The sequence below is a fragment of the Canis aureus genome, chromosome 6 (assembly GCF_053574225.1).
Source record: "Canis aureus isolate CA01 chromosome 6, VMU_Caureus_v.1.0, whole genome shotgun sequence".
Classification (NCBI taxonomy): domain Eukaryota; kingdom Metazoa; phylum Chordata; class Mammalia; order Carnivora; family Canidae; genus Canis; species Canis aureus.
The window spans coordinates 41,346,631-41,373,322 of NC_135616.1; the positions used below are offsets into that span (position 1 = coordinate 41,346,631).

Sequence of the window (26,692 nt, forward strand, 5' to 3'; positions counted from 1 at the left end):
CAGCCAGGGTCCCTCCTGCCAGCCTAAGGATGCAGGGATGCAGGAGCAGCGGCACCTCCAGTGCCTGTCACTGTCCTTGGCACGCATTTGTTGAGTGAATAAATGGTGAATTTGCCAGGCGCTGTGCTGGTAGAGCTGTGTGGGGAGACTCCCCTCCCTCCAATGCGCACACGGGCAGGACTCCAGGGGATGTGGCAGTCATTCCTGGGAAGCACGGGAGCTGCAGTGCTTCGGAGTAGTTAACAGTGATGCGGGCAGCAATCAGACACCCCAGGATATGTGGCATTTTGGGGACAGAAGTGAGCAGAGGGAGAGGATTTTAAAAATCTGCAAGCACTGGGCACGCCTGGGTGGCTCAGTGGTTGAGTGTCTGCCTTTGGCCCAGAGCGTGACCCCAGGATCCTGGGATAGAGTCCCGCATCGGGTTCCCTGCATGGAGCCTGCTTCTCCCTCTGCCTATGTCTCTGCCTCTCTGTGTCTCTCATGAATAAATAAAATATTTTAAAAAAAATCTGCAAGCACTGGAAATGGACTGGAGAGGAAAGGGAAGACACGTTGGCTTAATTTTCAAGAGAGCTTAATTACTGCTTTTTACAAGGCATAGAGGGAGCTTGAGCTGACAAGAACCGCAGGGCCAGCAGGAGTGTGCACATCAGAGCCTCTTCTCACCATGGCAGTTATCTGCTGGTGTCGCTTGTGCCACAAGCAACGTTCAGGCCTTCACCTGCACTAACTCACCCCTCATGATAGTCCTGCGAAGTAGGCACCTGTATTGGTCCCATTTTATAGATGAAACTGAGCCCATTGTCATTTGACAGCCCAAGGCTCTGGGCTTGGCCATTGGCTTGCTCTCCTCCCTCAATCTGGTACTGTTCACGCCGGGACAGTGCCCCCGAGCCTCCTGGAAGCAAACGTGACCTTATGATTTTGCCTCTTCTCTAAATGTGAATTGGTGAATTGAATTCCTGGTAAACTGTGGCATACACCAGCCACCACCAACTTTACCAGATTTGGAGAAACACACGTGTACTCAGGTGACCCTTGCATGACATGGGGGTGGAGGGGCACCAGCCCTGCGTGAAATCCGGAGGCTGGAGAGGGTACCTCCACCGTGGACACGCCACGTACGAGTGGACCTGTGTGACTGGACCCACACTGTGCAGGGACCATGTGGGCCAGTGTTGCCTCTGCCCGAGGGCTCTGGGTCGGGTCGCTGGCCCACCTCCCTGTGTCCCTGCCATGGGCGCTCCGCAAACGGGACCCGACAACTCTCCTCCCCCCCCCCCCCCCCCACACACACACACACACTTGTCCGCTTGTTCAATTTACCCTGCTTTGCCTGTTCTGAGCAAAAAGTCTCCAAGCAGCTGGAGGGAATAGGTAATTAATGCACTTTCGCGCTGTTAAGTAGGATGATTGTCTGTTTTTATTCTGGAGAGGCTCTCCTGGGGGAGCCGATGCCGCCTCTCAGGCCCTGCACCGCTACCAGGCTCACTCAATTAAGACACTGTCTGTGGTACAACCTGAAGCAGCGCATCTTGTTCCATCAAAGTTTTGGCAACAGAAGCCTCTGTGCAGAGGGCTCCATCCCTTCATGCTGGGCTGGCAGGGCAGGGCGGGGAAAGCAGCAGGGGTGAGCAGGGAGGGCAGGGACTGCAGGCCCAGTCTTGGAGCCTACATCCTCTGGGACCTCAAGGATGGAGTCCAACCTCGAGACCAACTCGCCCACCATGCGCCTGATTTTCTGTTTGGGGCTGTGGGCACCAGGAGAGGAAGTCATGTGGCCTGCCCTGCCAAGAGAGATGCCCACCACCATGCCCCACAGCCTCAAGGCTATAAGAAACTGATATGAAGGGTTTCTGGTCTCTGTGTCACTTCCTTGGGAGATTTATAAGTCATGTCATTCTGGGACACGGGAGCATGTGATGATCTTACAGCACAGTGAAGGCTGACACCAGTGCCCTTGGGGATGCCCTCTGCCTTCCCCAGAGCAGAGTCCTCCCACCTCCAAGGAGCACGTGCAGAGCGAGCATTTGTCTCCCCGCTTCCTGCCCTGAGCTGCTCGCACACTGCCCCTCTGTGCTCAGGCTCCCGTTTGGTTGTGCTGCAGACTCCATGCACACTGTGCATACATGCACACCGTGCACACAATACACACTGTGGTCTACCAGCCTTCATGCCCGGTGAGTGCTCACAGTACATATCTGCTGAGTGTGAATGTGGGCTCTTCAGCACCAGCAGGTGTGCTGGTGAAATCCTTGCCCCTCTGCCCTTCTGCCTCTAGAACATTCCCTCCTGTTGGCATCTCGTCTCTCAGATAGTCTGAGCTCTGCGTAATCACTCCCTGTATCCTGCCCACAGTTCCTCCCCTCACCATCCCTGGCTTAAAGACCAGGAGTACAGGAGTGGATAGCCGAGGGTGACTTCAGATCTCCAGACTCCGCATGCACTTGTAAGAGGATTCCATCCCTTTGAAAAGGTGGTGTTGAGAGAGGACTTCCACTCTTACCCCCTTCACGGGGCTCTTGGGTCCCAGCTAGCAGTGTGTGAGGAAGTGGCAGAGAGGCTTTTGAAATGCAAGTGTGTCTAAAAACAGTGACAAGAGGCAGGTTGGAGGAACCCAAAAGGAACGAGGTGCCTCCCAAATCTGGAAAGCCAGGGACACGAGAAAGGAGGCATAGAGGGTGGGGAGGGGGAGCACAGGCAATTAGCGGGGCTAGAGGCTGGGGGTTCGGGTGGTGAAGGAGGCTGTAGGACAGCACCCCACCCCCCGCGGCCACCTGTCCTAGGAAGATGCCAGGCCAACCCTTGGAGGTTTCTCCCCAGGGTGTTCTCCTGCGTGGCGGCGGCTGGGGACACTGCTCTCCCCTCTGCAGGCTGCCTGCCCAGGACAGTCCAAGAGGGCAGGATGTCACAGCCCCGCAGATAGAGGGGGGTTGGGGGTGAGGTCTTTGGAAGGGAAGTCTGTGCCTCGTGTCCTCTTCACATCCCTGGCCTGTGACTCTTAGCACAACTGTTTAACAAAATCACCTGGGCAGATTCCTGGCCCGGAGTAGACTGCTAAGAACCTAGCAATCTGCATTTTAACGTGCGCACCCCAGGCGATTGTGGTGCAGGCGGCTGGTGGGTCCTACTTTGGGAATCGGTGCTGAGTGCCATCAACTTGAATGTGCTCTAAGCCCTTGGGGATTCTGTTAGAGTATCAGTTCTGGTTCCGCGGGTCTGGAGCAGAACCCCAATTCTGCCTTTCTCACAAGCTCCTGGGTGATGCTGGTGCTGCCGGTCCAGGGAGCACCGTGTGAGGGACATGTTCCCAGCACGGAAGGGCCCACCTAGACCTACAAAATCTGAAACTCTGGGGGTGGGCCCCAGCCATCTGTGTTTTAGCAACAGCCCCAGCTGATTTGGAGGTACCAGGAAGTTTGGGGAGCACAGCTATGAGGGTGATGCTTGAGGAAATGGGCAGGGTGGGAGGTCCAGGGAGCTGAGTGGTTGGCAAGCCCATTCTGTTCCATTTGCTCCTAGTTTCCCTCTCCTGCAGGAACTGCCTAGACCCTTGAATTTGGACAGAAGGAACCTTCTTCCCTGTGGGTTTGGGCAGGCACACCTCCTCATGGATCAAGGTGCAGGATTTCCCCAGCATGTGGTGTGGCCAGTGGTCAGGGCTCATGAGAAGGGGCAGGAGGGCCAGGGGTACCCTAGCCAATGGCCAGCCATCAGGGCAGGAAGGATCCTGTAGCTCTGGGGCCTGTGGCAGGGTATGGGAGAGCCAGAGCAATCCCAGGTGACGGTGTGAGTGTCTAACATGTGTGGCAGGTGACACAGCTTTGTCTCACCTTGAGGGTGGGGCTGAGCTGTGAACTGGACCATTCTCAGGCTGGGTAGCCAAGAGCAGTGGGCAGTGGGGATGTGGGTTCACCCCTATCTTCTCTCCCTGGGCCACTGTTGCAGAGAAGTGAGTCCATGTGGGCAAGAGAGCCCCAGAAACTCCCCTGATTTGGATGAAATATGCTCAGGGAGGGTGGGTGGAGGAGAGGGTGGACCAATTTGATTCTTCTGTCCTTGCATGCTGGGACCCAGGTAGGGAACACCTCTTGCTGTCTTTGTCCAATTCTCTGTGGGTTTTGGTGTACAGAAAAGGCCCACAGGGAAAATGATCGGGGACTGGCTCCCCTCGAGGCTGGGCCCAGTCCCTGGGATCAACCAAGCAGGTCTGACCTAGACCCTGACAATGACGCCAACAAGGATGCTGCTGGCTGTGCGGGGCGCAGAGCCAGGCCATGGTTCCTTTTTTTTTTTTTTTTAAAGGTTTTATTTATTCATGAGAGACAGAGAGAGAGAGAGAGAGAGAGGCAGAGACACAGGCAGAGGGAGAAGCAGGCTCCATGCAGGGAGCCCGACGTGGGACTCGATCCCGGGTCTCCAGGATGACACCCTGGGCTGAAGTAGGCACTAAACCGCTGAGCCACCCGGGCTGCCCTGAGGCCCATGGTTCCTGGGGACATGCATCAGCACGCATCACATTAGCTCATGGTGGCTCTTCACGTCTACTCTAGGCGATTCTGTGCTAGGTACTTATGTGCCAGGGTCATCCGCTCACCTCTTAGGATATTTTTTGAACATCGATGCAAATTTCAGGAAGTCAAACACTTGAACTGGCTGGCACCATTAAATGGTCACTCAGGTCAGCCTAACCCCAAGCCTAGCTGTTGGGGTGTCCCGGCTAATCATGCCATGGGAGGCCAGGGCGCCAGTCCACAGCACGAGGGGATCAGAGGCCTTTAGGGAGGCTGGCCAGGGAGCCCAAACTGTTCCCTGCTCCTTGCTCCCACCTGGCATGGGCTCTAACCCGCTGCCTTCCAGGAGTGGTTTACCCAGAGTGACTGCAGAGAAAGTGCCCTCCTTCGAGCAAAGGGACTCAGAAGAAGGTTTCCTGCCAGCACTTGGGATGCTTTTCTCCTAATCTTCCAGTGCAGCAGAATCCCAGGTTCCCAGGCATGTGACATTTCTTTCCCTCCGTCCCATCGTGCCTCCCCTGAGGTGAATCAGCTGTGCAATTACTCACCTGGGGACAGCAGAGCCGGTATCTCCACCTGGGTGGTTATGAAAAGATTGCCTCTTCCCTGCTCATCCAGGAGGGCTCCTGTTTGGGGAATCAAATGAAAGGGTGTTATCCTTTTTTTTCACACCCATGGGCCCTGGGGCAGATAGACACAGAGACCTAGACGTCCTTAAAAACAGGCAGAGCCTGGGTTTTCATGGTTGGAGAGGCAGGTTTGGTTTCTCTCCCCACTTGGGGAAGCTGGGGGCTTTGTTTCAGTGTGTGTGTGGTTCAGGGGAGACTAGGTGGAGAATTAGGAAGCCAAAATCGGTCCTGGGTAAGAGCGACAAGTGACCCACCTGAGTGTGGATTAGCTGGTACATGATAGTGACAATAAGGGTCATGACAGTGCACCTCTGCCTTTGACGCGGCTTCGCCTCCCAGAGCAGCCTCCTCCATAGGAGAGGTTGTGTTCCTAGGCCATGGGGGCTGGCATTTACAGATAAGGGAACTAAGACCCCACAGGGTTAGCTGCATTTCTTAGGACCACACAGTGACCGTCACGTAACTATCAGAACTCATATAACACTTGGAGGTGGAGGCGAATATTTTGAGCCCAATGTGCTTGTAGTGGAAAGCTTGTTGTCTGAGTCCACGGAGACTGGGTCTCACAGCTGCCACTCCCTGCAAGCTGAACACAGCCCTGGTGGCTTCCCTGTGTGGCTTCCCAGTGGCTCTCAGTATGTGTGTGGTCCCAGCACACTTTCTCCAGCGACTCAGCTGGCCCATCCACCTGGGATGTATGGTGAGAGGCAGGAGCAGGTACGCGGCCGTGGGGCTCGTTCTGCACCATCATCCCCTCCTCCCCGCCATCCTGGAGGTCCCATCCTTCTGCTCTTTCACATCCCTCTCTCTGTGCACCAAGAGAGTGCCTTGGCATCCTGCAGCCCCTCTGCCTGTCAGGGGTGAAGTAAGACAAAGGTGCAGCCTCATTGCATCCCACTCCCGTAACACGTAGGACTACCAGCCAGCAGCAGATTGTTTGTGGGCTAAAGCCAGGAAAGAACACAACATACACGCCAGTGGATGGGAAGACATGCAAATGCAGTTAAATCACTTTGAAGACAAATCAAGTACAATCGCCGGGAGAACATGTTTGTGGATTCAGGAGCTGAGCCGAGGGGTGAGTGCTCTGCTGGACGCAGTGCATGTGTATAAGGAAGGAAACCTGCCAGAATGTTCTTGCCCTGGCCCTGGGAGGGGGTGCGGAGGCCCAGGGCAGTAGGGGCAGTAGAAATAAAAGAGGAAGAACAACCACAAGTGGCAGTGAAAGAAAAATGGCAGATAGGAGAGGGAACAGGTGACACGGAGGAGTCAGAGCCGGTGGCTGTGGGCAGCCACGGGTCGTCCGTGAGGGTGGCTTTGCAGAGGCCGGAGGTTGGGAAATATCTGGGTGAGATCCAGGCTCTGCCTGGATGAGATGGCGAGCCTGGGAGCCTGGGCAGGGAGTCACGAGTGATGGTAGAGGTTGGGGAGTGGGTGAAATCAGTGAGGTCTTCCTGGACAAGTGCAAGCTCTGCTCGTGCTCCCAGAGTGAGGCCCTCACAGAGGGAGTAAAGTCACATTTGCCCCGGGCTCCATGCCAGTACATGGTGAGGTGGTGGCCCTTCCAGGTGTCTTGTGCTGGACCCACCCTCTGCTGGGTCCCTAGGGCACCTCTCCCTGTTTGTGGGCCTCTGGCCTCCCTGAGTGGTGAGGTGTCCCCGTCCTCTGCTCTGGGTGGAGTGAGTGCAGCCCCTCGCAGTCCCACCAGACCTGCATGGGGTGGCATAGTCAGTGTTTCTGGCTCTGCAAATCAGGCAAGTGGGGCTTCCTCCTTGCATGGACCACACCTGCATGGAGGCAGCTCCTCTGTTCACTGGGGGGAGAATGAGGTTGGTGTCATTCAGCAGCTTTTCTTAGGAAAACCCAACCCACTCCAGTGTGGGGATGTGGCTCAAGGTCAAGGGTGTGCTCACTGGGGTCAAGGGTCAAGGTGATCTGTATGTAGCAGGTGAGCTCAGAGTGGAGCATCCAGTCCAGCTGCCACGTGGGGATGAGCATGATGGCCCCATGGTCATCAGCCCCGCTGTGCTGGCCATGCTCATGAGGGGCAATGCTGGGGGATAGAGGGATGAGCCTGGCCCCACTGTTCCCACAGGTACCTTGTCCTGTGTCTGACTAGATGGGTCAAATCATACTATGGTGAGAGGCAACCCCTGAATCTCAGCAGCTTAAAGGCCACTGGCCTGTTCACACTCACATGCTCCTCCATCACCTGGGCCCTCTTCTCACCTGGAGTTTTGGGTGGATGGGCTACTCCCCACCCTAATGCCCTCGCAGTGTCGGGGAGAGAAGGGCCTCAGAGTGGGTGGCATTGGCTGGCCGGTGCCAGGGCCTGGCTGCTGGCGTGCTGCTGTGTGTGACTCACCCAGTGTGATTCCCCAGAGGTGGGCACTGTGCAGCCAGTGTGGACACCTGGCAGCCTGTCACCAGCCCCGGGGTGAGGGGCAGGTCCTCATGTCCACACCATTGTGGCTGGAAGCAAGCGGGAAGGGACCCCGCACTCTAGCGAGGTGGGGGAGAAATGGGAGGAGCCTCTCCCATTGGTAGGGGTGCTGTCCAGAGACAGTATGAGGCCACTGGGAGAAGGCCCCAGAAGAGCACGGTTGGCAGTTTCCCTCTGTGTGGTGACAGTGACCAACCTCCCTGCTTGGAAGGTTGAAGCTTCCACTGTAAATCAAGCCCTGAAGATGGGAGAGGCCCTGGGCCTGAAATCCAGCATGGACTCCGCAGGGGAGGTGAGCAGGGCTGCAGCCGGGACACTTGGTGGGCGGTCCTGTGAGGAGGGGCTGTGGGGATGCCCACTCTTCCCCGGTGGCCGAGGCCTGCAGGCTGGCTGTGACCTGGGCTGCTGTGTCTGGAAAGCTGGCCCCATTGGTGGGACTCCAGAGCTCCTCGATTCCAAGGCATGGGTCCACACGTTCATCCCTGAGCAGACTCCTGGGTAAGGAAGATGCTGCTTGGTCATGAAGCGCATCTCTTACAGGGTCGTCTGGGGCAGTTAAGCCCCGTGAACACAGGGAGGGATGAAGGAGCCCAAAGATGGGACAGTTTGAGGCGGTCTGTTTTCTGTCCACAGACGCCCTGGCTGGTGAGCCAGGCTGCATCCGTAAGGCCAGCAGCCCCTGCCGCAGACCCACACCCTGGCCGCCTCACCGCATCCCATACTTGCTCAGTCTAGGAGACAGCGCGGGCGTGTGTGCTGGGGGTGGGAGGAGGACACTGACTTGCTGGGGGAGGGGAAGGTCCAGGAGGTCCGCCAGGTGAGGTCAGGGAGCACGAAGCGGGCCTGAGAGGGCTGCAGGAGCTGCAGGGGTGAGGGATGGTCTGAGCGGGGCTTCCCTTAGGAAGCAGCATTTGAGATCAGCCCACGAAACTGGCTGGAAAGATTTTTCTCGGAGCTCAGAGGCATTCATGCCGGCTCAACAATGGGCCTCGCACTGGCTCCTCCGTGACGGGGAAGATGGTGCACTCCCTCTCCATCTCTGGGTTTCTTTACTGGCCTGGGGAACCACATTTCTTCTTTACAGTCACAACTTTGATTTCTGTTACGACGTAAATATCCTGGGGAGTTTGTAACGACTTTAAACTCTTTTTACAAATAAATAAATAAATAAATAAATAAATAAATAAATAAATAAATAAATAAATAAAACCTCTTTTTACCACTTATCCCTGGCGTGGCTGCATTGGGGCTGGGGAGCCTGGTCTTCCTGCCAGCTCCCCCAGCATCTCCTGGTCCAGGCTGGCCTCTCTGTCCTCCATTGTCACTGCCATTATCTTTGGGCTCCCCTGGTCCACCTACCATCAGGAGAAATTCTGTTTTTCCTGGCCCGCCCACATTTGAAACAAAAACACGTATTTGCTTTAGGTTTGCCAGGTTATAGAGGAGGGTACGTAGGCCTGGAAAGCCAGGAGCAGGGCACTTACAGGATCGCGGGTGTTTCTCTTCTCGCTTTCCACGGCCAGGCAAGGATGACCCCTAGAAGCAATAGCCCATTCTGGTAAGTAGGGTGCCTGAGAGCCTGTGTTTACTGCACGTGGGCATGAAGTGTGGCTGTGGGGCCACAGGGAGGAGGATGTAGCAGAGATGGGCTACATCTGATTCGGTGCCACTACAGGAAGGCCTCTGGGTCGCCAGTGTGTTGGCAGCCTGGGGGCAGGAGTGACCGTACCCCGTGTAATGCAGGCCTGTGTCTCTGCCTCCCTGCAGCTGGTGCTACCAGAATACTGCATCCACAGCCTCTTCTGCATCATGTTCCTGTGTGCTCAGGAGTGGCTCACCCTGGGGCTGAACGTCCCTCTACTTTTCTATCACTTCTGGAGGTAAGTCTGGAGGTGGGGCTGCTCTGTGCTTCCTCCTATCTGCTTGGGCACCGGCCCTCCAGAGACAATGACCCCCAAACAGACTGGCTGCCCTGTGCCTCCCTCCCTTCTCTGCCTTTTGGAGACCTGTTCTCCGCGGCCTTCTTTGCAAGCTACTCGCAGATGGCACCCCGTGAGGGAAGGCCTCTCTCACCAGCTCCACATGCTGCAGCCTCAGCCCACAGGGATCGTTGTTGAAAGCAGCTGCAGCTATTCAAAATCACCCCCAAATGGAAACAGTCCACATGGTTACCAACAGATGAATGGACAGACACACGGTACGTCCTTGCAAAGACACATTATTTGGTAATAAAAGGCAGTGATGTAGTGATATGCGCTGCGACATGGATGAGCCCTGAGAGCTCGACAAGTGAAAGGAGCCAGGCCCAAAAGGCCATTCATGTGAAATGTCCAGAAGGGGCAAGTCTGAAGGGAAGGGAAGTAGGCGGTGGTTGCCAGGGGCCGGGAGGGTCAGGTGGGGCCTCCTAACAGGTGTGGACTTACTTCTTTTGGTGTGAAGATGTCCCCAAACTAGGTGCTAGTGATAACAGGACAATTCTCTGAACATGCTAACAATCACTGGATCGTGTACTTTAACAAGGTGAACTTTCTGGCATGTGAATTATATCTTTTTTTCTTTTTTTTTTTTAAGATTTTGTTTATTCATGAGAGACACAGAGAGAGGCAGAGACACAGGCAGAGGGAGAAGCAGGCTCCACGCAGGGAGCCTGACATGGGATTCGATCCCGGGTCTCCAGGATCATGCCCTGGGCTGAAGGCGGCGCTAATCCACTGAGCCACCTGGACTGCCCTCTTTTTTTTTTTTTTTAAAGATTTGTTTGTCCTGGGGATGGGGCTCAGAGTGAGAATTCTGAGCAGGCTCCACCCCAGCAAGGAGCCTGACATGGGGCTCCACCACTCACGATCCTGAGGTCATGACCTGAGCTGAAACCAAAAGTCAGAGGCTTAGCTGTCTGAGCCCCCCAGGTGTCCCTGAATAATATCTGAATAAAAAAGCATCTACCAGATGGGCTGGATTTTCTGGGACAGTTCTGATTTTAAATATTCTATTCTCTGTCAAGACTAGGCATCCGATCACGTGATTTGGACTTTGTAAAATGCTGTCGCCATATGGACGTAGGAGGTAGGAAGGGGAAACCGAGGTGCAGAATGCTGCCGTGCAGGTGAATCAAGCACCCTTGACCCCTTGCTCCCAGCACTGCTGTGCCCCACATATTTCCTCATCGTCCTCTTACCATGAAACGTAGCCGGCATTTATCACGTCTGCAGCACATTCTCCTTCATCTAGTGCACCTGGGAGACATGCCCCACGCCCGGCCCTGTAAGGGAGTCCAACTTGGGTGTGAGATGGAATCTTCACCTTTGACGCACGTTTATCCCAGTGGTGGAGGGAAGTAGATTCTTAGCAGACGTGAGGAATGCGCGCAGACGTGCAGAGAAATTTAGGGCAAACAGGCAGGGGGTCACTGCGAAGTCTGCAGGTGGGGGGTGAGCCCAGCACAAGCTCGGAGGTAGGACAGCACTGGGTTAGTGTGGCTGGTTGCACGGTTTTTGGAGGGACGGTGGATGTGGGCTTGATGGACCACAGAGGGGTCAGGCATGGAGGGTCCAGAACTCTCTGGTGGGGGCGTTGGAATCAACGTATTCTGTAGGGAATGGAAGCTCTCAGAAACTTTTGGGGAAGAAAGTGGCACTGCCTGACTCGGTGTTAGGAAAGCGACCATGGCCACTGAGTAGAGGGGAGGAGGGTGAACTTGGGAGGATGTGTCCAGTTAGGTGATCACAGTGGAATCTCAGGTGAAGAGACACAAGAACTGGACCCCCAGGGTTACTGCGCGATGGAAGTGGGGATGGACAGAGAGGGTCTGTGGATGTGAGCTCGGCCAGTGAGCAGGTGCAGGGGTGGGGCAAGGGCAGCCTCGGCTCTGCGGGCTGGCAGGGGTGGGGCTGGCAGGGGTGGCGCCATTGACCTAGAGTAGGAGGAAGTGCAGCTTTAGGGAAAAAGGGAAATGACTCAGGGACACAAGAAAGTCCTGTGGGTTTTTTTTTTTAAGACTTAATTTACTTATTTGATATAGAGAGAGAGCCAACGAGTGTGACACAGGGCACAAGTGAGGGGGAGGGGATGGGCAAAGGAAGAAGCAGAGCCCCCCTCGAGCAGGAAGCCTGATGCAGGACTCAATCCCAGGACCCCAGGATCATGGCCCGAGGCGAAGGCAGATGCCTACCCGATGGAGCCCCCAGGCGCCCCAGGAGAGTCCTGTTGTGAGCGACGGTAACCCACGGAGGGCATGGACGACTGTCAGCTGGGAACACTGTGCTGTTGGAATCTGTTTCCTGCCCACCCCGGGGCTTTGTGGGCTCAGCTTACCCAGTATCCACACCACCAGGTGGACCCCTCCCTGTGTCACACACAGATCAGGGGGACTGTCGCCCAGACTCGCTGAGCTGGGACACAGCAGGCCTGGTTCAGCCCCCACCGTATGGATTATAGCCCGTGTCCTTGTCACCAGGCCTGCTCCCTGTGAAAGCCCCCTCCCTGCAAGAGAAATCTATTTAAGAGCCTTCTAGTAGCGTGTCGCCAGCCCAGGGAATCAAAGATGTGGTGGATTTACAAGACTGACTGGTGCTCTTCCAGCATAGGGGAGAGGTGGACACAGAGTCCTTGCGTGTGCGTGTGTGAGGGAGTGGCTGTCATGTCCCCGCCTGGGGGACCTTGTCTGACTGTGGAGTCAGTTCTGGCAATTCCTAAGTGCTCAGGAAACGAAAAGAAATGGGGAGAGGAGGGTCCTTTGAAAATGAGAGTCCTTGAACACCGTCTGCCTTGGGCTTCTGCTCCTGCCTCCCCCGGGCCCAGGCCGGGACGTTGTGCGGACTCGGCCCCTCCTGCCCTGGCTCTCGGGTGCTGGCGGAAAGCAGCCCGGGCACCTCCATTCAGTCCTGTTCTTGGCAGAGTATCACATCCAGCACCATGCGTCATGATGCCCCGTGGAGTGGGCACTTTCATCCCCATTTTACGGACGACAAAGCTGAGGCTCAGAGGGCCAGTGGCCAGCTGGCAAAGGTCAGGTGTCAGGCTGGTGGCCGGTGAGCCACAGAGCCCCGGCTCTCTCCACCAAGCCGCTTGGCCACCCTGCCGCCCCTGCCCCCACTGAACGAGGTCTCCCCAGAGGCCCCTGGATTTTGAATCTCCCGCTTAGGAGGCAAGGAGTGGCCTAGAGAACTGAGAGCAGCAGCATCTCTGAATCGGCTTATGCTGTCCTCCTGGCATCCTGTGATGACCGACACTGTCGCTGTCCTCTGAGGGGGTGAGGCTCGGCTGGAACACCAGGTCCCATGTTGCTAGTGACCAGGCGCTCTTCTGAGCCCTGGAGAAATCTGCCTAAAGCTGCTCTCCGGCCGGGCCTCCTGCCTCCACCAGAGTGACAGCAGCCCCCCGAGGCTGTGCCGGGGCCAGAGGTCAGCCCCAGGGTGGCCCTCACTCCTGTGAATGAGCCTGTTGGGTGTTTCTGCATAGACTTCAGCCTCCCTCTGGCCCACTCCCTGTGCTTTCCTGCCCCAGGTCCCTCTGCTGCCCTGTCCCCATCATAGCCAATGGTCTTTGGCTGTTCAGGGTCCTTCCACCAGGAGAATAGTATCTGAACCCCACCACACCCCAGCAGGCACGCGACATCCCTCCCCTAGCGTTCAGGTCTGAGTGGAGGATGGCATTAAACCCAGTCATTAATGATTCAGAGAGACTGTGGCCGGTGGAGTCGCCCTTGTTCCTGAGCTGACACCCACCTGGGTGCCTGCGCCCCTGGGGCAAGAGGCTCTTGTTGGCGCCCACAGGCAGCTCCGGGTGACACGTTTCCCTCTATTGGAGCGGCTTTGCGGGTGCCATCCCCGTCGTGCCGGGGTCCCTGTCTCTGGGAGCTACGCCCTGCTCCAGGACACTGCCAGGCTGCGATGTGGGCCACGATGCGGGCAGAGGTGGACCACCACTTAGTAGAGATCCCTTGGACACAGATGGCCTCCCACGTCCCATCCGAGCCTCAGAGCCAAGGGTGCTGTGTCTTCTGTCCCCGCAGGTATTTCCACTGCCCGGCAGATAGCTCGGAGCTAGCCTACGACCCGCCGGCGGTCATGAACGCCGACACGTTGAGCTACTGCCAGAAGGAGGCCTGGTGCAAGCTGGCATTCTACTTGCTGTCCTTCTTCTACTACCTTTACTGGTGAGTTTCTGACCCTCCTGGTGCTTTCATCCTGCGGCACATGGGAGCAACTTCAGGCCACCACTGGCCCTAGTGGGTGACCTGTGAGGGTGGGGGTTCCAGCCTGCTGGGTAAGACCCCAGCCACCTGCCTCGGAGGCGATGAGGGTCCTGCAGGGGTCTCCCACTGGCGGGAGCGTCTGTAGGTCCGCACAGTGAAACGCATTGTCCCCACACCTTGGGGAGGGGGTTGGTGAGCTGCAGCTCATCACTCCTTCCCCCCCGTAGGGCTCCCTCCACAGCTCAGCCACTTGCGTTCTCTGTAGCCCCTGGACGCCTCGCCTTGTGGCCCCTTGCAAGCATCTGGGGAGCAGAACAGAGACCCTGGGTGGCGGTCACCCTGGGTCATTGCAAGCGCACGCTCACAGCTCTCCCGATATTACATAACGCCATGCCCATTACGTAAACCGTGCTGACTCTGCGATTGTTCAGACGCCTCCCTTGTCTGCACCTCTGCGCATAGCGGCCCAGCCAAGCAGATGGCCGTAAACAGACTGCCTTATGGCTCGGGCCCCAAGGGTGCCTTTTCTTAAAGTGTCTCCCTCCTGTTCCTCCTTGGGCACATCTCTGGGGCGCCTCATCTACCACCTCACTACCCGGTCGCTACCCGTGGCCACGAAATCTGCGGGCGTCCCAGGGCTGCTGCTGATGGGAGCCAGGCAAGGAAAGGAGGGTGGGAGTGTTAGCAAGGCAGCCTCAGGTTTGGGGCAGGCTGGGGCCTGGCTGATTTATCCACACTTACAAATGAGCCGGGCTTGGAGCCAAGAGCGTGGCTTGTATGGCCCAGGCTAGGGGCTTGATGCCATCGTCGTCCACATGTTAACATTTAGGAACCTGAATCCCAGATGTCGGATGCTTTCCTGTGTCACAGCTGCAAGTGCATCTCAAGTCTGATCCCAGACGTGGGGCTCTTAACTGCTGGCTGTCTTAGGAAAGCTCGAGAAAAGTCTTATGAAAGTGTGGTCTTTGGGCTTTCTGCATCAAGTGAGGTGGATGTACTTCTTAAAAATGCAGATTCTTGGGCTTGTATTGGCTGACTCAGGATTTTGTGGCTGGGCATCCCCCAGGATACTGCTTGGATATGCCCCCTTGCCCATATACGTCCCAGCGTCCAGAAGACGCGAGGCCCTGGGCATACACCTTACCTTGGGGATAACTCAGCCTTGGAGGGGATTCACAGTTATTCTACTACATTCTTCTTGGGGTCAAGAGTTGGTCTAGGCTCAGGATGACCCCTTCCCCCTCCTTCCCTATGGACCATCCTGGGACACTGTCTGCGTCAACTTACAAGGAGCCTGAGGGTCTCTGAAGCATCTCTGGAGAGGCTGCGGGGGCACGAGGGGGCGGCAGGGGTGGTGTTGGCAGCTCCTGCCCATTGGCCAGGAGTGATCATCCTGTAAATGATCGTGTTCCAGACATTCTGTTTAACTGTCTGTCCTTCAGTTCAGTCTGGCCCTGCCTTCATGCTGCATTTGTTAATTTTCGTTGCCAGAACAAAATTAGGACAACTCCTCCTGCTTGCAGGGACCCTGGGTGGTGGCCAGGGCTCCCCCTTCTTTGTTGAATCTGGTGCCTTGAGGCTCTGCAGAGCTCCCCAAAGATCCCATTTCTCCCACCCCAGAACTCCCAGCTGCTTAGATCCAGGGCTCTGGGGCACACAGGACTGTCAGCCCTGGTCACCTCATCACGGGAGAAGGGGACCCAAGCATGTGGATAGCTATGTGCAGGCTGAGCACAGTGCTGGACTGGAGTGACAGCCACTGGGAGCCTGTCATGGTGGGGTTAGCATCTCACAGCTTCCTCGGGCTCCCCAAGACCTCGCAGAGATTAAGAGGTGTGTCCGAGGCCCTTGTCGAGAGGTGTCTATATGGCCTCACAGCCAAGGCTCTTCTCAGCATTGTGTGCTAACCATCCCAGTGGGTGCCCTGTGGACCAGGATGTGTTTGCAGGTTCCTGGGGTGGATCCTAGCTAATGGGAACATGAGCAGGTTAGTCCAGTGTGGACTGTCTGCCTGCTCCATCTCTCAAACCAAGAGGTGAAGTAGCACCACCCTCCTGCATCGCTCTGGGTCATGCTACTTCCTTCATGTTTATTCCTCTGCCTCTATATCCATCTTATCTATGGCCGACTTGATGGCAGACACCCCGTCTGTCTGTCTTACTCGCTTGTGCACAAGCGAGGGCCCTGGCCAGAGCATAGCACATAGGACGTACTCACGAGCTCCTGGTTGTTGCTGGAGCTTGGCTGTGCACCACCTCAGGGCAGGCACCGGACTGCAGGCTCACCATGTTTCTCAGCACCGGGAATGGTGCCTGGCATGCAGGAGGCGCCCGATAAATGCTGAATGAGTGAGTGACTGCAAGTGAGTAGAGCAGGTAAAGGGCATCTGTGATGTCACTCGATGCTGTCATGGAGAGTGCATTGGCCTTGGCTTTTTGCTTTTCCCTCCCTGGCTCTGTGCCCTCAAGCGATGCACTTCTCATGTGACCCCTGGCTTCCCCAGGTGCACTGAGAGCCTCCAGCTCCGGCCTAGCCAGGGATGCTGTGTGGGCACAAGAGGTACCAGGTTCTCAGAGATGGAACTGCACGTGCTTAGAGGAGCTTGCTGGGCCTTTGAAACTAGGCAGGGTTAGAAGTAAAGCAGAGCTTCTTTCATTGGGTTTTCTGTCTGAGGTTATCCAATTCCCTCTCTATGATGTGAAAATGTGGTTGTTTTTCTTTGTTCCAGGGAGGCTAAGTGGTATATTTTGGCATGGAACATCCTCCATCTTGCAGAATTAGCCTTCAGCCCTTTCTAGAAGCACAGGGATGCGTGACCTCCAGGACACATGCTCTCAATGCACATTTGATGCCTGGATTCCATTAAAAACAGGAGGTCCAGGGAGTGACCCTATAAAGAATTCATTTAGTTTCTATATGCAGAGGGCCTGTGTTCACACATTGGGCCTTGGAATAGTGATAAGGGTCATTTCCCAGCAGTGGGATAGGATGTGGCATCATCTGGGATCCTGGATGCAGCCATCACATGAGCATGTGGCAGCTGATAGGAAGAGAATCCTCTGCACTCCACACCCCAGAGACCTGCAGCTGCTCCCCCCTCCTGCAGTGTCTCACCGACCTGGCTGGTCTCATTTAAACCCCATTACATAATAACCACGCAGTCACTTAGACCGATCACATCTTTTATCCAAGGGACACAGTACTTGGTCATAGCAGATGTTTAGTCCAACGTGGTGGGAAGTGGGGACAGCAGGGGACAGACACTCCAGCGCCAGGATGAGAAAGAAGCCACCCCTCTCCTTTGGTGAGGGTCCATCTGAGTCCCTTGAAGGCTCCCACTCACCCCTTCTCTTCCTCTTCTCTCCATATTCAGCATGATCTACACGCTAGTGAGCTCTTAGCTCAGACTGCGCACCATCAGAGGCTGAGGTCACGTGTGCTGGTGGCTGGAGAAGGACCCAGATGGGGCCATGTGAGAGACACCTGTGGACTGCCAAGGTCACGGAGCGCAGGGGTCGCTGCCCAGCCCGCCCCAGGGTTGCGATCCCTTCTGGGCCGTGGGACCTCTCCTGAGCCAGGACTGCTGAAGCAGCGGTCCCTGAGCGCACCTCCCCACAGCTCCGTGCCGTGCACACGGAGCCCCGGGACCACGCGGGAGGGGCGGCCGGGGCTGCACGGTGCCTGCCCAGGAGTGGAAGGACCCAAGACCCAGGCCGCGTCTGTGGGACCCTCGGAGCCCGAGGGCGTGGCGGGCTACCCGAGCCTCTCGTGTTTCTTCTGACCCCTGGCCATGGCCTGCGCTTCTGTGGGAGGGCCTGGGGGTGCATGCATTCGCCTCTGGCTCAAAGGCCCTGACCCCGCAGGCCGTCTGCTTTGGGAGAGCCGGCTCAGGACACCAGGAGTGGGGCCTGGGGCTGTGTTGGTCAGGAGTTATGTCCAAAGTCAAGAGGAGGCGGGAATCCGAGGGAAAAACGATTTTTTAAAACCCCGACATGTTCAAAGTGTTAGTCCTTTGCCACCACAGACCGTACTCTGCTGCCATCAGTCGCAAACCATCACAGAATCAATGAATGCAGATCGACTGCTCAACATTGGCAAGGCTGCCTTGTCTCGAGGACCCCAAGCGGCCGCGAGCCCAGAAATGCTGTGGTGCCTGCTTTGTGCCACGCGCATCCGGCGGCCGGGAGGTGACACGGCGGGGTGACATGACGCTGCGCTGTTCCCTGTGTTAGCTCCACGCGAGGACACTCGCTTAGTTAGAATTTTCCATATGACATTCTCTCCTCTTCGGGTAGGAGTTGTCACAGGGGGTTGTAAATAATGACAAGGCTGAGATGTTTTGTGTTTAAATTGGGCACAATGATTTCCACTTCATTCCCAACTTCCCTTCCTTTCTTATGTTTGACACACACGGGCTATTTATACCTGCACCCAGCTCCGTCGGGGCCTGTGAGTCAGGTTACGGATGGTGCTGGTAACGCCGAGTGCGCTATGTTGAAACTGCAGTGGCGGCTCAGTGTCTCACCGACCTGGCTGCTCTCATTTAAACCCTGTTACAGGCTGGCTTCGCCTCTGAGTGGTTGGTAAACTGGTAGCTTAGGAAAAAAAGTTTCCAAAAGGTGTTTTGCTTCTAAAAATTGTAGAGAGAACAAAACTCCGATTTCTGCGCTGAGGCTGAAGGTATAAAACCGGGGGATTCCAGGCGGTATTTTGGGGAGCGACTTGACTCCCCTTGATCCAGGCAGTGTCCATCGTCCTGGCTGGGTTTCTGGGGCTGCTCAGCCTCGTCTCCGACCCCGTTCCCGGGAAGACCCGCTGCAGGAGCCCTTTCCCAGCCTTGCTTCTCACCTTGGAGCTGTCTTGCTTGTTTTTGTACTTTGCCTCCTTCCAGAAAGCTGTGAAGTGGCTCGTAGTAGCAGATACAAACACAAAGAGACCATGGGAATGGAAGTAGGGATTTCTGACACACTGACTGCCTGAGGTTCTGTTTACTGAGATTGAACATTAAATGTTGCTTTCTCTTCGCAGTAAATAGTAGTTCACATTCGCCTAAAGCTTCACCTTCTACAGATTGCTTTCACATCTTATTTGACCTTCCTCACCATCCTATGCGCTCCATACACTTCTTTTTCCCATTTTCCAAGTGAGGAAGCAGAGGCTCAGAGAGGGTAAGTGACTTACCTGTAGTCACGCAGCAGTCACAGATCTGCTTTTAAACCCAGGTCGCCTGACTTCACAAACCCCATGTCCTTTTCTTTTCTTTTCTTTTTTTTTTTTTTTTTAAAGATTTTATTTATTTATTCATGAGAGACACAGAGAGAGAGAGGCAGAGACACAGGCAGAGGGAGAAGCAGGCTCCTTGCAGGGAGCCTGATGTGGGACTCGATTCTGGATTCCAGAATCATGTTCTGAGCCAAAGGCAGAAGCTCAACCACTGAGCCACCCAGGCATCCCTCCCATGTCCTTTTCTGTCACCTGAAAGCCAGCAAAGTAACTTAGGCTCTTGTTACAGTTCCATTAGTCTGAACTTGAGAAAAGGAGATCTAAAGACATAGAGCTGTAGATGAAGTGCCTCGTTTTCTTCTCCTTCTGTGAGAGCCTCAGACTTGCTTTGCTGTGGCAGGTTCTCCCCCCAAGGGGGTCCTCTGCAGGTGCAGGAACATCCAAGTACCTCCCTCCTACAGGCTGTGACTGGGAACAACTCTGCTGCTCTGTCGGGAGCTGGAGCCAATTCTCAGGTCCTGGGAGAAGTGAATCATGTGCATAGAGGTGAGAGTGGTGAGCACAGCTGCTGGAGCAGCGCTGGGTGCCAGGTGGTCACCCCAGGTTAGCGACGAGGAAGCCAGGGAGGCTCGGGGTGTGTGAATCTGCCCCAGGGACCGAGCCAGACCAGGGCCCAGCAGTAACCACAGCTCTAAATCAAGGTGTGGGACGTTGTAGGACGTCAGAGGCCCTCAGCTAGGGAGGGCAGGCAGAGCAAGGGCCATCATTAAAGCCCCCTGTGACTTTCCCCACATAATACTGCATGCTGGGATATCTTCACCTGTCCTTGTTGGTCCCACAGAATCGACCCCAGGCAGGGAGTCAGTGGAGCTGGGGTCAGTGCCTTGGGTAAGTCCCACAGTGGCTGATGGATGGCTGTCCCTGCCCAGCATGGCTCTGGGCACCTGGGAGAGAGGTCTTCAGGGGCATAGGCATCAGGGAAGGTCCTGGGGGGACCTGGTACCAGTTTCCTTGGAACATTAGAGCTGTAGGCCAAAGGCACAGGGTGGAACCTGCTGGGGTCACTTACTTTTCACATCACCAAATGACACCCACTGCACGACTTGTTAGGTTAAATGAGGTAATATTTTCAGAGAACCGAGATGAACTCCCTGTACATGGTAAGTCAGGCCCTCCCTCTGTAGGAGCTGGGTCTTCCTTGCCATCCCCACAGTGCCCTGGGTGCATCCAAGTCCACGGCCTCTGGGGCAGGGAGGTCACCTGGACCAGCTGTCTGCCGAATGCCTCATCCCGTCCACAATATCCTGACCCCTCTTTCCAGCACTGTGTTGCCAGCCCATGGCCACTGCACTTGGACACTGGCCCTGGCAGGAGTCCTGTAGAGTACATATATGCATGGTCTCAGTGCCACAATATTGCAAAATAGGAGCTGCCACTGGGTCCAGTTCATAGTTCAAATAGTCCAAATGCTGAAGCTGGTGGAAGTTACTCGGGTGACTGCTTGCCCTCCTCCTCCATCCAAGTGAGGAGGGCAAGCAGGAGCCATGCTGTCTGAGCTCGGGGGTCTTGTGCAGGCTTCCCGACCTTTCTGACACTGAGCTTTCCTACCTGGAAGGTGAGGGAAAACACCTGCCTGGCTAGAGTGGTTGTGAGTCCTGTGCAGACGGCCTGCCTCGTCCCAGGCGCTCTGGGTCTGCCCACGTCGGTCCTCAGGGCGGCTCCCCGCCCGCCCTCGCAGACTGAAGACAGCCTTCCTAAATAGAACCTCAGCTGCCGTCCTTCCCACTCCCATCCTGCGGCCGGCTGTCCCGGTGTGCGACCCAAGGACACAGCTCAGCCCTCCCGAGCAGATCTCCCCTTTCCTTCTATTTTTAGGCTTGGCAGTTGCACCGATGTTGAATGAAGTTGTGGCTGTTGAGACAGTTCTGTTCTCCCTCGAGAGAGACGAGTAGCACCAGCAGGTGCTTGGGCAGCTGCACAGACCCCTCTCCCAACCTCCCCATTCCTACACGTGGGCTGCTCCAAACCATGCGCTGGTGAGAGTGGTCCAGACCTCAGCAGAGGCTGCGGTCCCTGGGTGTTGGGGGAGGCCCCAGGACTGGGTTTTGGCTGCTCCCATGCCCAGGAGCCATGCAGGGTAGCAGGCCACAGCAGGCTTTGCCCCCACATTGCTACGACCATCTCTCTGCTGCTCAGCTCTAGCCAGGTGGCTCTGGGTGCCCTGGGAGTCTTCTCGTGCTGACCTTGACCTCTTGACCACCATGTGATGCCCACATATTCCTTCCTTCCCAAATGGCCTAGTGCTAGGCTGTGGGAGCCAGTTGTTAGGTTTCTTGGGGATCCTGCTCAACAGCTGTCCAACACAGCCTTTATAAGAACTGGTTATGTAAGCTTAGAACAAAATAAATTATACTCAAAACAAAGGTAACGTAGAGTCAAAACTCACCACCTCATGATTATGTCACTACATTTTGCTATATCTGTGCTCTTGAGGTTACGTGTGTTGCCCCAACGGTGGGATCGAGGTGTCACCGTGTGCTTTGGTGAGCTTGATGATGTGCAGCTGTAGCTTGAAATTGGCCATGGTTGGAGTACTTGCACCACAGAAGTGAGCACAGGTGGCAGATCCAGTCCCCTCCTCCCTTGCATGCAGTGCTTCTTGTTGGAAGTTTACTAATTCCTGGGGTTCACACCTGGCTGTACACAGTACTCCCAGCTCTGGCACCAAAGGTGACACTGCAGAGCCAGTGACCAAGTGGCAGGTGGGCGGCCAGTACCTCTGAAGGCATCCTAAGTCTTGACGGGGTGGGCCTGGATGTGACGTAAGTAGACTTCTCTGCTGAGTGGAAACATGCTTTTGTACTTTGGCCTTGATCCCAGTGCCCTTGAGTCACTGTGGGGGCCGCCATCCTTCCTGTATGGTGGGTCCCATCCCAGGGGTCTTCTGCACCCTCCTACCGCTGGACACATGTGTCTTGTGTGAATGCTGGGGTGAATGCTGACCACACTCCATCATGTTATCCACCCTGTAGGGGATCTTGGGGCTCAGGGCATCTCAGTGAGGTCTGCAGCTGTGCTTTGCACACAGATAAGCTCATGACCTGCAGCTCCTTCTCTGCTGGGCTCTGCAGGCTGGCGAGGGTGGATGTCTGCTCCCGGCCAGCCCCAGCCCTGCAGATGCTGATCATGCACATCTCCTCCAGGCAAGACACTCTCCCCTCCAGACCAGGCACCACAGGGGCAAATGCACACCCCTTGGTTGAGAGACTCACCAGCACAAGGAGGCTGACAGCCAGTGGAGAGACTTCCAAGCCACCGTGGCATTTCTGAGCAGCAGACCCTATCCCTTCCAGCGATGCTTGGCATCTCAGAGAAATGGCATCTCCTTTCTGGTAGGGATACATCTCTGAGATGTTAGAGCAGGGCACCTGGGGAAAGTGAGAACCAATTAAACACCAGTCCCCACATTAAATTATAATGAAGGCATCCATCAGGCCCCCATGCTGGGGATGGTCTGCAGTGATGGAAACAACAGAACTAGAGGTTCTCAGGGAAATACTGCTGGTTCGTGGCCCCACAGGACAGGTCATCTGATGCTGTTCTGATTTTCCCATAGCTCCATGGAGGGTACATTTGATGTCGAGGTGGCATTCTGGGCTCCGCGGGCTGCGGAGAGCCCTGTGTGTGGTGGGGTGTCAGGTAGAAGCAGAGTTCTGTGGTCAAACCCCCGTGGGACCTGCAGCCTAAACACCCCCACACACCTCCCCAGCTTACCTGTGCAGGGGGCTCTGGCCCCAGCATCAAGGGGGAGGCTGGTCGGCTTGCAGGGCACTTGGGATGAGCGGGGAGTGGGGCAGAGCCCTCCGGTTGAGGGTGGCCTGGGAGACGAGTGTGCATTAGGGTGAGATAGGTCCACACAGGGAACTGAGGATGGGAATTAGTGTGAAAAAGTCAGGCTTGGCCCAAACTGGCCAACAGCGCTGATGAGAATTAATCCACATAATTCAAGGGCAGAAAAATGTAGGAAAGACTGGATTCAGGATCCCATGGATTATAAACTCCAGGAGGACAGGCTTTCATTACCTCTGGGAGGTAGCTCCCAGAGCTGAGCGGAGTTTTTATTAGGCCACTGCAAGTATATGTTGAATGAAATTTTGGATCACATCTGGAATCAGCAGGAAGCAGAGAGCCACTCCGGTTGGTAGGAACCCATATCTTGGGAGGACTGTGGGGGCTTCGTGCAGCCATGTCCTGGACACACCTTGCTGGGCTCGGGAGCAGTGAAACAGGTGCAGGCACTGCCTGGGTGCCTATAGATACCCCCCACTGCAAAGACCTCTCTGGGCTTGTTCTTCTGAATCAGGAAGATACAACCCCTAGGCTCACAAGAGTAGATGGTGGCTCTGCAGTCATGGAATGACCAACGCTAGACTCCACCACCTTCCATGCTCACAACAGCTAGAAAACCTTGAGGAAAAAATGAGCCCAGCTTCTGGTTGCCACTCACTGGCTTGGGAGGGTCTGGCACACAGACGCAGCTGTGGCCCAGCCCTCGAGCAACAGTCCTGGCAGACAGGTCCACCTGCTTGAGGCCATTAGGATTGCCTGCGTTGTCCACAACGGCAAAGAGTAGGGAGAGTCAGGTGCACGCTGCTCCTCCCGGCCTGGGCCTAGAGCTCAGGTGTGCAGTCCCGCTCACCCACACAGAAGATGCGCCCTGCGGCCGGCCGGTGAACACGCAGCAGCACCTCCCCCATGTGTGTGCACTGACCATCAGTAGGTCATTGCGCAGGTGTTAGACATGTAGTAGCATAGAGTCTGGGGAGGAAGTTCTGGGCTAGCGCTGTGCATTCATAAATAGCCTTCTGGACGATGAGAGGGGAAGAAGAAAGAAAAGGAACAGGTAATAGTTTTATCCATAATATCCTCTCTGGTTGGTTTTCATCCTTGAGCCTTGCCTTCTACAATCTCACCAGCAGCAGTGGGTGTTGGTGGGGGGCAGGAAGGTGTGGAGTCTCTTCCTTGTGAGTTAGAGTCGACCGCTTGTGCTCACTCATGCACACACACTCACACACATATTCACACACCATGCACACTCACGTGTGCACATACTCAGATACATGCATGCACACACTTATACAGTCACACACTTTGTCCCACGATTGGCCCCTCCTGTCTTCTGCCCTTCTAAGCTTCTGATGAGAAGGAAAAGGAAGTAGCAGGAGAACAGGAGGAGGGGGAGAGTGGAGGGCAGAGGAGAAGTCAGTCAGCTATTTTAAGGACATGAAAGTCTCCTCATAAGTCATTACAGTCTCCTTGCCAGTTCATTTCCGTTCGAATGAAGTTGAAAGGTAATCTGGTAAGTTTCATTATCTCTGCATATAATTCATAAGTTTAGATGAATTACCATGACATAGTGTGTAGGAGGATTTCAAGGTCTGGCAAGGTGACAATTACAGGACTTCACTGGAACTGACAGCTGGTATTGCAATGATCTCCTTTTATTGAGATTCTCTGTGTGATTAGAAAAAAAAAATCCCAGCAAACTGAGTCATGATCAGTGGCCACTGCTGCTCCCACGTAGATCCCCAGAGGTGCATGTGGTGTGTGTGCAATGGCAGAGCCTCCATGGCTGATACAGGGCTTTGTAGGCAGAGGACTCTCATATGTAGCCCATGACAAGAGCAGCTCAGATGTGTGCAGAAGGGCACGTTCAGTTGCAGAATCCTGTAGAAGGCTGAGAAAGAGAATCAGAACTCAGTTATCAGCACAAGCCAGCTTGTTTGTGAGAGCCTCTGCTCTGCTCGGGCTGGACATGTATTGCCATGTCCATTCTGCATCTCTCAGGTAAAGACAGAGCATAAATGTTTGTCGGGTGGACCAGGAGAAAAGGTGAAGTCTTCTGGAAGCAGTAAAACATTGCTTTGTGCTAAGTATGCTTAAGCTGGCGGGGTATCTTCTACAGCCTTGAAATATGTGTAGCTTATGAAATAAACTCATGAGTTTCAGAATAATCACACAGTGAGTGCAGACATGGAGTACCTATATTAGATTAGTACTTGAAAGTTAATTCATCTATTTATTCATTTGTATATTATTTATTCACCCACTTACCTCATTTATTCCATGAATGCTTATAAAATCTCTGTATAACATTGAGTGTACAAAAATGAGTAAAGTGAAACTGCAGCTCTCAGTCCTCAGACAGCTGACACCTATCTACTTCCCTGCCTCTGTCTCCATCCATCCATCCATCCTCCATCTCCACCCATCTTCCATCCCCATCCAACCGTACATCCTCTATCCAACCATCCATCCATCCATCCATCCTCCATCCATCTATCCATCCATTCTCCCATCCATCCATCCATCCACCCATCCATCCTCCATCCCCATCCACCCCCCCCACCCATCTATCCTCCACCCATCCATCCATCCATCCATCCATCCATCCAGCATGCCCACTGGGTCTTCAGCAGCCATCAAAGATTCGAGTTTATTTCAACCCCCAATATTATAGCTCCATGAAACTCTGAAGCCCTCCCATAGTTCCTCTGTAATCTCAATATTTCCTCCTTCTCCCCGCCACTATGCCTGGACAGTCCATACTCTCATTGGTATGAACTCAGAGGCTTGCCCCATCATTGTTTTTGCCTAATTCATATGCCTCAATTATTTTGTGAGTTTAGTAATTTTACATAAGATGAGGGAGAGTGGGGGGAAGAGCTACAGCATGGAGCCTTTGTCCTTAACCCCCTCCTCTCCCTTCCGCTCATTCTTCTTGTGTTTCCTCTAAAGATATACAAATAAATGTGACTTGTAACCCTCCCGGCTCCAATACACACACACACACACACACACACACACACGCATGCATGAGCACACGGGTGTATACACACACACCCTGCAGTCTCATATTGAATAAATCGTATTCTGGAGGCTCAACTTTTACCCCAGGTTAGTTGGTCAAAAACAGTTTTCTGAAGAAACCTTTCCAAAAGAAATTCTAGAAAGAAAAAGGATATTTTCTCCCTCTACTCTATATTATTTATCTATGTACATTCTATCTTAAAGCCCGAGTCTTAAGGCCTGGCCTGGATGGATGAATGTGGGATGGGAGAAGACAGACAGGCAGGTAGGTGAGTTAGATGCCCTAAAACTAGAGTCAGCTTTTATATACCTCAGAAAAAGAGCATGGAAAACTTCAACCACTACGGTTCTATCGGCATTTCCATTTCTTAAGCTAATGTTCTTGAAGATCTTGGCCCAAGATCACACACTGAAAGGTACAAACATGCATTCAATCAAGTTTAAGCAAAAAGGCATGTATGAGTTATCTCTTGCTACATAACAAAGCACCCCAAGACTTAGCTGCATAAAATAACAAACATCCATTTTCTAAGGGCCAAGAATTGTGGGGTGGCTTAGCAGCATCCTTCTGGCTTTGGGTGTCTCTTGAGGTTGTATGGATGTTGGCTGGGCTGAGGTTACCAGAAGATGGAAGTGCCTCTGGGAGGCTCTGGCTGCCAGCAGGGCTCGGCTCCTCGAAACGTGGGCATCCCCTCATGGCATGGACATGCTTCCTCCAGACAACCCAGCGGGGAGGGAGAAGTAAGTCCCTTGTATTTCAGTACCTGGCTCAGGGGTGGAGGGGACTGCACTGGCCTGGCAGCGAGGCCATTTGGGA

The 26,692-nt window shown here is 54.7% G+C and overlaps 1 protein-coding gene and 1 long non-coding RNA gene across 2 annotated transcripts in view; one reads left to right on the top strand and one right to left on the bottom strand.

Annotated features, from left to right (window-relative positions):
- The window catches only part of CNIH3 (cornichon family AMPA receptor auxiliary protein 3), a 98,185-nt gene extending 73,166 nt beyond the window's left edge, over positions 1-25,019 (top strand). The window contains exons 4-6 of the mRNA XM_077901268.1: positions 9,357-9,469; positions 13,600-13,743; positions 17,156-25,019. Coding sequence (XP_077757394.1) covers positions 9,357-9,469; positions 13,600-13,743; positions 17,156-17,183 — 285 coding nt within the window. The 3' untranslated portion in view covers positions 17,184-25,019. The remainder of the gene's footprint in view (positions 1-9,356; positions 9,470-13,599; positions 13,744-17,155) is intronic.
- Positions 4,333-9,754, bottom strand: LOC144315934 (uncharacterized). The gene is made up of 3 exons (XR_013381666.1): positions 9,663-9,754; positions 9,074-9,125; positions 4,333-5,143 (listed from the first exon to the last, which is right to left on the bottom strand). It is a non-coding gene; the product is annotated as an uncharacterized LOC144315934 (long non-coding RNA).
- Positions 25,020-26,692: the final 1,673 nt, after the last annotated feature.